The sequence below is a fragment of the Colobus angolensis genome, unplaced genomic scaffold, assembly GCF_000951035.1.
Source record: "Colobus angolensis palliatus isolate OR3802 unplaced genomic scaffold, Cang.pa_1.0 Scaffold280, whole genome shotgun sequence".
In the NCBI taxonomy this organism is placed as follows: domain Eukaryota; kingdom Metazoa; phylum Chordata; class Mammalia; order Primates; family Cercopithecidae; genus Colobus; species Colobus angolensis.
In genome coordinates, this window is record NW_012116044.1 from 941,291 (window position 1) to 953,105 (window position 11,815).

The 11,815-nt window shown below is 35.7% G+C and overlaps 1 protein-coding gene across 1 annotated transcript in view; it reads left to right on the plus strand.

Annotated features, from left to right (window-relative positions):
• KIAA1109 (KIAA1109 ortholog) overlaps positions 1-11,815 on the plus strand; it is a 194,850-nt gene that overhangs the window by 81,219 nt on the left and 101,816 nt on the right. Inside the window, exons 33-40 of the mRNA XM_011948638.1 lie at positions 1,348-1,364; positions 1,515-1,712; positions 2,435-2,646; positions 6,225-6,376; positions 6,832-6,982; positions 7,151-7,303; positions 9,292-9,532; positions 10,743-10,885. Coding sequence (XP_011804028.1) covers positions 1,348-1,364; positions 1,515-1,712; positions 2,435-2,646; positions 6,225-6,376; positions 6,832-6,982; positions 7,151-7,303; positions 9,292-9,532; positions 10,743-10,885 — 1,267 coding nt within the window. The remainder of the gene's footprint in view (positions 1-1,347; positions 1,365-1,514; positions 1,713-2,434; positions 2,647-6,224; positions 6,377-6,831; positions 6,983-7,150; positions 7,304-9,291; positions 9,533-10,742; positions 10,886-11,815) is intronic.

The window sequence follows — 11,815 nt, forward strand, 5'->3', positions numbered from 1 at the left end:
CTGAAATCTTTATGTGGGACTGGTGACCAATCCTGAATAATGAATAAACAAATGAATTCCTTGAATTTGCTTACTGTATTTTATAGGTTCTGAAGTTTCCACGATCCTGTCTGCATTCTGAGTCTGTATATATGTTTTGACTTTCTCAAGGCTTATTTTTTTCATCCCAGGTATGAGGCTCAAAGCCTTTGACCTGAGATTTTCAAGGGACTTTTCATGACTGCCTAAGATCTGTAGTCCTAAAACTGGTGAAAAATGTGGTGGCTTAAGTGAAGACACTTTTATCAGCTCTGTAGTTTGCACGGGTAACCAGTTTGCACTGGGTATTACACAGACCATAAGCAGAACCTTATATAATTTTGGAAGGCATTATCATGCAGAAAAAAGTCTCATTGAAGACAAAACTCCCAACGAAATTCCAAGGTGGACATTTCTGTAAAAATATGGCAAAAATGTAGATGTCTTTGCTTATATGTAGCTTAGTTATTTGCCAAAGGATACTTAATTACCTCATGATATTTTTACCCTTATAGGGAGGGGAACTAGGTGTCTGGTTGTGCTGTTAGAGGCTTTTCATTGTGTACTTTTTCATAATTTTTTGAACTTTGATACATCTGGATATGTATGGGATTAAAGACAAATACAAAAAAACTAAATAATGAGAAAACTATAAGAAAATGTAGGTGAATATTTATTCTCTGAATAACACCTTTTAATTATAAATGGAAAGAATGTCATTTCCATATGATGGAATTTTATATAGCTATTAAAATTATATATTTGAAAAAATTTTAATGACCTGAGGAAATTATTTACTGTTGCATGAAAAATGGGAACCAAAGCTGGGTTTGCAAAGTGATCTCTAAAGGGCTAGAAGGCAGTGTACTTCAAATATAAACAAGTTATCCTTGAATGGTGAATTTACGTGTGTTTTAAATATATATTTTTTTTATTCATTAGCGATAATCAGAGAGAGAAAAAAGTAAGATAAAGTAAAACTTCTCCCAGGCACTTGGGATGTTAATTTCCACGGTGTATCTGTAAGCCATGGAAGCATGACAAGGTCTATGATAAATTGTAGTTATATAAAATATGTTAGTATAAAACAGTCTTTGAGTAAAAGCTATAATTTGCCTAGAAAATAATGTTTTTCCTAAGGCTTGGTAATTAATTGAAATTTTTTTTATTCTGTGAGATGATGAAAGTATTTAAAACTACTGTGAATATGAATTATTTAGGATATTTTTAACTTTATATTTTTTAGAATATCCTGTAATCATTCAGAAACAAATTCATACTATCTTTGAGCAACTTGTTAATCATAAAATCTTCTTTTCTTCCTCTTAGGCAGCATTATTCTAAAAGTTAGCTCATTTGTTTATTTTTTCTATCTTTTCGGCAGAGCACTGAGACATCTTTTAAAGACAACCTGTGTGCCAGATGTCCAATTTTTTTTTTTTTAAATGTAAACTTACATCTTTAAAAATGGTCATTTTGCTCTCTTTTGATAATAGACATTGGGACCTGTGCAATCACTGCTATTCCTTTTGAGAAGTCCAAAGTTTTGTTTACTCTTGAAGAGTTGGATGAATTTACTTTTGTGGATGAAACTGATCAGCAAGCTGTTCCAGATGTAACTCGAATAGGTCCCAGCCAAGAAAAATGGGGATGGATAATGTTTGAATGTGGACTTGAAAATTTAACCATAAAAGGCAAGCATTTTTTGTTGAATTCTGCTTAAGTTGGGGACAAATTTGCCCTATATTGCAGAAATGTTTTGAACAATCATGGCTTTCAGTAACCTGAATCAACATAATAAAGCAGAAACTGTGGTATCTGGGATTATTTACCAGGGGTGAGTGCCTCATACCAATTGCCGAAGTGGAACTTTTCCTCCATTATGTGATTTTAAAACTAGGTAGAGCTTGAAAAAAACAATATGTTTTCCAGAACGAATTCCCAAATAAAATATAAAGCCACCCAATTTTTTGAAGCTTTGCATCTTGGAAAACTGGATCTTTGATCAGTAGAATTATGCATATAATTCTATAATTATATAGCATATAAAAACTGTAAATTCTTTATTCAGCATATAAAAACTGTAAATTCTTTATTCAGTGAAAAATATCTACTTAGAATTATATATGCTTTCTTATATATTATTGAGTAATATCTCAAAAAGGAAGGTTGATATGTGTATAACACTTTTTTTAGGTTTAGTAATATATAAAATAGTAATTACTGTAAATAACAGTAGTTGTATATGCCTACAATTATTTACTTGATAATTCAATGATACATTACTTTTATAGATAAGGGCAAAGACTTGGTGAGAAAAAAATAGTCTTTATGAAATTGTATACAGATATTGTAGAGTACAGCATTAAGATACTTTTCCACCATTTATAATAAATACTTTTTTTTATTTTTATAGGAGGAAGACAGTCTGGTGCTGTTTTATATAACAGTTTTGGAATTATGGGTAAAGCTAGTGACACAGAAAGGGGTGGAGTGCTGACATCCAATAATTCTTCTGATTCTCCAACCGGAAGTGGTTATAATACTGATGTCTCTGATGATAATCTTCCATGTGACCGGACAAGCCCTTCCTCAGACTTAAATGGAAATTCTGTTTCAGATGAACAGGTCAGTGACTTTCTAATAACAATAATAATGGTGCTTTAGAAAAATAACAAAGAAAACTACATACGCAATTCAAAATTAGTTTCTGGAGTGTATTTGCCTGTCTTTCCCTATTTTGGATTTATGATATCTACTTAAATGTTAGTCAAAGTATGTTGCTGAGTATACTACTAGAATAGAATTTCTGAAGTATATCATAGATATATTTATATTCGTCATAGTCCTAGCATTATGCTTTGCTCATATTAGATACTTAATAAATATTTGTTGAATTAATAGATTAATAAAATTTAAGAGAAGCCCACCTATAGGTTTTAGAGGATTTTAACAGAAGTCATTTTGTTATTGGTAGTATTTTATGTCAGTTCTAAATATTTTTGTTGGTGTCTGCTTATTTCAGTTAAGAGTTCTGATTAGTACCTTATATTCAACTCACTTTTTATTTTTATTATGGTAGAATTACATGGGTGGTGATGAGTACAGTAACAGCAACAACAAAAATATTCCAAATTTTGTGTTGAAATGTTGTGCCACTAACTGGTGACCTGGGGCAAGTTCCTTACCTTTTCCTAAGTTTCTTTACCTGTAATAGGAGTATGGTCATGATACTGACCTTGCAGTGTTGTGAAGATTGAAGCAGACAGTACATATGAAGGGCTTAGCTCAGTATCTAGTACATAATGTAGTAACTGTTATTCTAAAACATATGTACATATATTTCTGGTCACTTTGAAAATTAGGCCAATTGGAGAGGAAAAAGTTCCAAAGAAACCACCTTTTAATTAGGAAGTCTAGTATGGGTATCTAGTAATCATGGGTATACTCACCTATTCCTAGGGATTTATTTTTAAAACATTTGTTTTTATTTAATGTGTAGTTTAATGAGTTTAATCACTGTTTTGTTTTGGGGTCTTTGGAAATGTTTGAGGGATGTATTATCACTTTAATTAAGGAAATTTAAAAATACAATAGCTACTCACTGGACAGAAGAGCTGCGATGAGCCTAGCTGTTCTTTCCTTCTCCTTCACCTACTAAAATACTTGACAGAAATTCAAGCATCTTTCTTGATCTCTCAGATCCTACTCTCCTTGCTGAAAGTCCTTGAATTTGCTAACATTATTTTCTTTGGGTTCTCTGACTTTATTGGTCCATTTCCTTATGGAATTTTTTCTTCTTAAATGTAGTGGTCTCCTCAAGTTCTGTTGTTGGCTCTTCCTTTCTTCTGGCTATTTGTCTGCTCCCTGATGAATTTCATTTTCTAGGTCAGTTCCGTAATTTAATGACACTTCTCTTTCCCACTGGCCACACCTTTAGCACCAGCTCTTTACTTGAGCTCCAGAATTGTGTTTAGTGGCCTTTTAGACGTCATCATTTAGTATTTAGCAGAGTCATGACACCTCCATTCCAGACCATAGTTCCTGGACAACATTTCTAGACACACTCTAGGCCAGAAGGGAATCCACTGCATTGAAGGAAAGGACCCAGTCCTGCAGGATCAATCACCTGCTGACTGAAGAGCCTTTGAGCCCTGAATAACCAGCAGTACCCAGGTAGTACATCATGGGCCTTGGGTGACACTCTGCGATGTGCTGGTTTAGGTATGACCTAGCACATTCCTAGCTGTGGTGGCTATAGTGAGACGTTCTTCCTGCTTGAGAAAAGTAGAGGGAAAAGTAAAGGGGACTTTGTCTTGTGCCTTTGATGCCAGCGTGGCTGCAATATGCAGAGTACTAAGCAGGCTCTTGGGGTCCCTGATTTCAGGACATGGCTCCTGGATGACATTTCTGGACCTGTCCTGGGTCAGCAAGGAGCCCACTGTCCTGAAGGGTGAGTTTCAGGCCTGACAGCATTCACCACATGCTGACTGAACAGCTCTTGGGCCTTAAGTGAACATCAGTGGTAGTTTGACAGTACTACCCCTGGGCCTGTGATGGTGGTGGCCATGGGGTTAGGATTCTCTGCCTGTGGAAAGGGGAGAGAAGAGTGGGAAGGTCTGTGTCTCATGATATAAGTGCCAGCTCAGGCATGGTAGAATAGCACACCAAGTAGATTTATAAGGTTTTTGTCTCCAGTTGTTGGCTCCTGGATAGTATCTCTAGACCTGCCCAGAGCCTGGGGAACTCACCACCCTGAAGGGAAATATACAAGCCTGTTTGGCTTTACCACCTACTGATTGTAGAGTTCTAGGTCTGTGAGCAAATATAGGCAGAAGTCAGGTAGTGGTTACAGCAGGCCCTGGGTGAGACAAAGTGCTATGCTGGCTTCAGGTCTAACCCCACACAGTTCCAGTGGTGGTAGCCACAGGGGTGCTTGTGTCACTGCTTTCCCAGCCCCGGGAAGCTCAGCACACACACAGAAAGATTCTCTTTGGGAGAAAGTAAGGGAAGATAATAAGAGCCTCTGTCTGGTAATCTAGAGAATCGTCTGGATCTTATCCAACACCACCAAGGTGGTACCTCTATAAGTTGCAAGAACAGTGATACAGGGCTTGGGGTGCCCCCTAATGCAGATACGACTGTGCTGGCCAAAAACTTATAACACCCAAGTCCCTTTGAATACCTGAAAAGCCTTCCCAAGAAGGAAGGATGGGTACAAACAAGCCCAGACTGTGAAGACTACAATAAACACCTAACTATTCAATGCCCAGACATTGATGAATATCCACAAGCATCAAAAACAGCCAGCAAACTCCGACCTCACCGAATGAATTAAATAAGGCACCAGGGACTAATCCCGGAGAAATTTCAAGACAGAGAATTCAAAATAACTGTATTGAGGAAACTCAGAGAAATTCAAGGTAACACAGAGAACGGATTCAGAATCTTATTAGATAAATTTGACAAACAATTAAAAGTAATCCAGCAGAAATTCTGGAGCTGAAAAATCCAAGTGACATAGTGAAGAATGCATCAGAGTCTCTTACTAGCAAAATTGTTCAAGTAGAAGAAAGAATTAATGAGCTTGAAGACAGACTGTTTGAAAACACACAGAGGAGACAAAAGAAAAAAGGAATGAAAAAGAACAAAGCATGCCTACGAGATCTAGAAAATAGCCTCAAAAGGCCAAATCTAAGAGTTACTGGCCTTAAAGAGAAGGTAGAGAAAGAGACGTAGAAAGTTTATTTAAAGGGATAACAATAGAGAACTTCCCAAACCTTGAGAAAGATATCAGTATTCAAGTACAAGAAGGCAGAGAATACCAAGCAGATTTAAACCAATTAAGACTACCTCAGGATATTTAATCATTAAACTCCCAAAGGTCAAGCATAAAGTAAAGGATCCTAAAAGCAGCAAGAGAAAAGAAACAAATAACGATGGAGCTCTGATATAACTGGAAGCAGATTTTTCAGTGGAATCTTTACAGGCCAGGAGAGCGTGGCAAGACATATTTAAGTGCTGAAGGAAGAACACTTTTCAAAGGATAGTATATCTGGCAAAAATATCCTTCAAACATAAAGGAGAAGTACAGACGTTCCCAGACTTGATTTGATGAAAAGGTTTTGCACTGAAAACATTAGCCTCTGTGTTAGTAGTTTTAAGGGCTGTATGTTAATAAGTTTTTGGCATTCTATTTTATATAGGATGAAGGAGTCGAATCTGATGATTTGAAAAAAGATCTACCTCTGATGCCTCCTCCTCCAGATTCATGTAGCATGAAGTTGACCATTAAAGAAATTTGGTTTAGTTTTGCAGCTCCCACCAATGTGAGATCTCACACACATGCATTTTCTAGGTAAAGAGTTTTTAAAATATAGTATTATCCCTTGATGTTTCTTTATTTTAAATAGAATACAATTCTGTTTCATATTTTTTAAAATTACTTTTCTGGTATATATAGTATTAAGATTGCAACTTTTTCATCATTCTAACTTCATATGTTTTGTAGACATTAGTCTCACCTTGTTTGACCCAATTTCTTTCATAGTACTTTATTTTTATTTTTATATGTTCCTCTCCCTTAGACTTTTGTTTACTCTTTTTATCTCTGACAGGCTTTTTTTTTCTTTCTTTTCTATTGTCCAATTTTTTTACATTTCTTAGTTTTGCTTTCATAATTTATCAGTGCTCAAAAAGAAAATGAAGTAATTTTGCCTGAGTAAAACAACCACCAAGTACAGTATGTATGGGGGATTGTTTGAAATACAAATTTTGACACTTGTTTTTATAATTTTTTATTTATGTTAAAAGGCAGCTGAACCTTTTAAGCACTGCAACGCCAGCTGTTGGTGCATGGCTTGTTCCCATTGACCAACTCAAGTCATCCTTAAACAAATTGGAAACTGAGGGAACCTTGAGAATTTGTGCTGTTATGGGATGCATAATGACAGAAGCATTAGAGGTATGTCTTTAAATAAGGTATTATACAAACTTTAGTATTGAAAATGACCCCTTATTGTTAATCATTGTTGGAAAATATGACTTACAAGTTCTTAATTACTGAATATCTTTTATTTGTAGGCTCTTTCATAGCCATCACTCTAAATCTATTGTTGTTTCTTGATTTTAGAATAAAAGTGTACATTTTCCCCTAAGAAGTAAATACAACAGACTTACGAAAGTTGCTCGCTTTCTCCAAGAAAATCCTTCGTGTTTACTATGTAATATACTACACCACTACCTGCACCAGGCAAATTACTCCATCATTGATGATGCTACAATGGTAAGTTACTGAAACTACATTAGTTTTAAGGAATTCTCTATTCTGTTGGTAGACCACTGATACACAGGGTTTGAGATGCATGTGAGAATGGTTAGAAATACAGGTCTATTGTCCAGGCACAGTGGCTCACACCTATAATCCCAGCACTTTGGGAGGCTGAGGCGGGTGGATCGTCTGAGGCCAAGAGTTCGAGATCGAGCTAGCCAACATGGCAAAACTCTGTCTCTACTAAAAATACAAAAAATTAGCTGGGTGTGGTGGCTGACACCTGTAATCCCAGCTACTCGGGAGACTGAGGCAGGAGAACTGGTTGAACCTGGGAGGCAGAGGCTGCAGTGAACCAAGATCACTCCATTTCACTCCAGCGTGGGCAACAAGAGCAAAACTCTGTCTCAAAAACAAAGAAAAAAAAAGAAATACGGGTCTATAGACAAAGAGTGTGCTCAGATTAATGATTTGGGAGTTGCTAGCATAAAGGTGTTAGTAGAAGCTGTAGACATGGATGAGATTTCCAGGAATGCTATGTTGAGTAATAAACTGCTCAAGGATGGAATCCTGAAGAGTGCCAAAATCAAAGGGGGTGTAGGTCGTTGGATAGGGATACATGGAGTGATGGGAAGGGAAAGAAAGAGGTAGGAGAACCAGGAAACATTGATGTCTTGGAAGCTAAAGGTATAAAGAGTTTTTAAGCAAGAGAATAATCACCAGAGCCAAATTTCACATACAGTTTGATGAAACAGGGACTAATTGATGATTGAGGGGAGAATATATAATTGCACAAAATAAATACAATCCATCTCTGCCTTTAGAAAAGCAGATAACACATGATGATTAGAGTTTTACAAGTTCTAGGATCTCTCTTCTCTTCTTCAAGCTGCTGGCCAATAGGGGACACACAAGAATCTTTAGTCAAATTAAGGACCAATGTATCAGTATTATTAATGGCCAGTCAAGACATTCATCAGGCAAGTCAAGAATCTCTAGTAAGTGTTGGATTTGAAAAAGACACTTAGACTTAAGGCTGGTGTAGTGCTTTTTACTCCCTCCCTGTGAATTGAAGACTGGAAAATCTACAGTGTAAGCCTAACTTGCCTATGTAGTTATAGGTAGAGAAGCTTGAACAGGGCAGGCGTTTCCCATGGATGGATGCTCTGCCAGATGTGTTTTCCATGTAAGAGGAAGAGGCACAACATGGCCCTCATGTGAGGCTAGGAATGAAAGGACAGGCTAGTGGACTTGGTGTTCCTCAGAAAGTAAACAGGGTGATTCCTGCCCTCTAGTAAATAGTGCTCTTCAATCAAATTAACCATTTCTCCTAAAATGAGGAATGGTAGGAAGCAGGATGAAGAGGAGTTAGATATTTTTCTCTTTAGGCTAAGTCAAGGTAATTAGACTAAGGTAACAGGAAAAGAGCCAAAAGTTTCTTTCTTATAATCGTCAACATGTGGAATAAAATGTATTTTAAAGTATATAATTATTACTGATAATACAGTTAACTTTCAAGGCAGTTACAAATTCATCTATGTCTAGCATACTACATAAGTTATAGTAATTTATTTTTTTAAATGTTAAAACAATGGTAGTTATCTAATCTTTGAAGGAAATAATTTTACTTCCTCTTTGCTTACTGAATGTTCCAAGTAACTCAAAGTACATTTTGATTCTTCACTTAGGCAAAATAAGTAAAGTAGATTGAATGCCTCTTAAAGAAAATTCCAATTTTGTATCCTACATCTGGTATCATATTGACCTGTGCTGTTGTGTTGTTTTGTGACACAAAGATGAAATGTTGTATCTAGAGATTAGATTCTGTAGTCTACATATAATTGAAATCCTGACTCTCTTGGGTAACTTTGAACAAATTACTTAACATCTAAGTTTTAGTTTCTTTATCTGTAAATGGGAATTATGATATTTGAATAAATACATGCAAAACACTTAAATGGTAACTGATATTATTACTTCTAACCACATCATTATTGTTACAGAGTGATGGACTTCCTGCTTTGGTAACTTTGAAGAAAGGTTTAGTTGCACTGGCAAGGCAGTGGATGAAGTTTATTGTAGTGACACCAGCCTTTAAAGGAGTTAGCTTACATAGACCAGCTCAGCCTCTGAAACCTCAAATAGCTATGGACCATGAACATGAAGATGGACTTGGATTGGACAATGGGGGTGGTCTTCAAAGTGATACCAGTGCTGATGGAGCAGAATTTGAGTTTGATGCAGGTAGTTTTGTAAGCCTCTATTGAGTACTTTCTTACACTTCACAATTAGGGTGTTTTCTTACTCAACGCAATTGCTGTATGTTTTTTGCTTAGATATTATGCATCTTTTATTAATAAGTTAATATACCTCTTTAAAAATGTCAAGACCCTTTGTTTTTCCTCACAGTTATTAATTAATTACTAATATAAGCAGTTTTAGATATTACATACTTGTTAACATGGTACTTGTGATAATTTTAATAATTCATGTCCCAAATTGGAAAATGGTCATGGCTTAAGTATACAAGTATGATTTTTATTAGCCAAATAAGTGATAATGATTAGGAATTTTCATACTGACCTGATTTTATAAGCTCAGTTTTGTGAAATACAGTAGACTTCTCCAGATCTATCCAGGACAAAGATGTCTTAATGTAAGTAGAACGTTTTGAATGAAACACATAAACCTCTATTTAAAATTTGTATTTGTCTATCGTCTTCCCTATGCCATGGTATTTTAAAGGGGCCTTTGTCTTTTTACCTGATGCCTGCTTGATCCTGAATTTATGTAACCTTGGGGGCCTGCACTCAACCTACAATTTTGTCAACAAAATGGCTGTGTCAGAACAATAGTGGATATGCATTTATGAAATGTACTTGCATACCTTAATGCTTTGTGAAAGATTAATTTTTATTATCATGACCTATCATATTTACTGGAAATGCATGTTATGATGTTTTGAAAAAAATATTGAAAGAGTAGTCTTAAAATTAGAGATTTTAGAACATTGATATATAAAGCTTTACCAAGCTTAGTTTTAAAAATAACTTGATATTTAACAAATAAATGAGTTATGAGGAATAGGGTAGATTTTGTTTATTACTTATTTTAAAAAATTTCAAATCTACACAAAAGTTTGAAAACCAGTACACTGAATATCCCAATTATCTGCAAATCCCTCTGTTAATCTATGACCAGTCTGTACTTTCTTGAGCTTAGTTGAATTGGCTTTTGGTCTGAGTATCATTTGCATGGAATATGTGAAAGTCTGAATAAAAGCCGTTTGTTCCCTTCTTGAAACTGAGTGAGAAGATTGGGGTGGGGGAGAAAATAAATATTTGTCAAGGAATATGAAAGTTGAGTGTCATTATATAACTAGAAATATTGGGGTTGATGTTTCAAGAAAATATGTGATAATCTATTGCTCACTTATTCTTTTGAACTGTTTCAGCCACAGTCAGTGAACACACAATGCTATTAGAAGGAACAGCTAACCGACCTCCACCTGGTAGCTCCGGACCCGTAACTGGAGCTGAGATAATGAGGAAACTTTCTAAAACTCATACCCATAGTGACTCTGCATTAAAAATAAAGGTATATTATTGCTCTTTTTGGTTAGAGTTATTCAGACTTACAGAGAAAACCTGAAATTTTATCTCAAATTTAAATGTTAGGTGTCCAACCTAACATTCAGATAGCACTTTTGTGTTGAAATTAACTTGATTTGTAATTTCAGTTTAAATATTTCTTTGAAAATTGTATCATCAGTAACTGCTGTTAAGGACCACTATAACTACCAAGCCTTAGAGCTGTATTCAGTTTATTGAATACTGTATTCAATAAAATCCCAAATAGAAAATGTTGATAATCTTATAATTACCTGTTTTAATGAGAAGCCTTTTCGGCAGTGTATGATCAATAGGTGATTTGGGTTAGACTATTTTATGATTTTTTTTTTTTTTTTTTGGTTTTATGAACATTTAATGGATGCCTGATAAGAGACATATATAGCAAAGTGGTTAGTGTACCACTTTGGAAGCCAGACTGCCTTGGTTTGAAACCTGCCCCTGCCACTTAGTTGCTCTGTGACTGAATGGGTTTTAACTGTATGTTTTAACGGTATTGCAGTTTCCTTGGTGTAAGACGGAGATTATAATAGTAACCTTCTGAAGAGGGTTGTTGTGAGAAATAACTGAGTTAATTAATGAAAAATGCCTAGAGCAATATCTGACCCTTAATCAGTTATTTGTTGTTAGTGGTTCTTTATTTTTTGCTAGTTATTTGTTGTTGTTGGTTCTTTATTTTTTGCTAGTTCACTTTTGTGAGCACTGAAAAAGTTAAAATTTTAACTTTCTGGCCAGGTGCGGTGGTTCATGCCTGTAATTCCAGCACTTTGGGGGGCCAGGGCGGGTGGATCACAAGGTCAGGAGTTCAAGACCAGTCTGGCCAAGATGGTGAAACCCCATTTCTACTAAAAATACAAAAATTAGCCGGGTGTGGTGGCAGGCGCCTGTAATCCCAGCT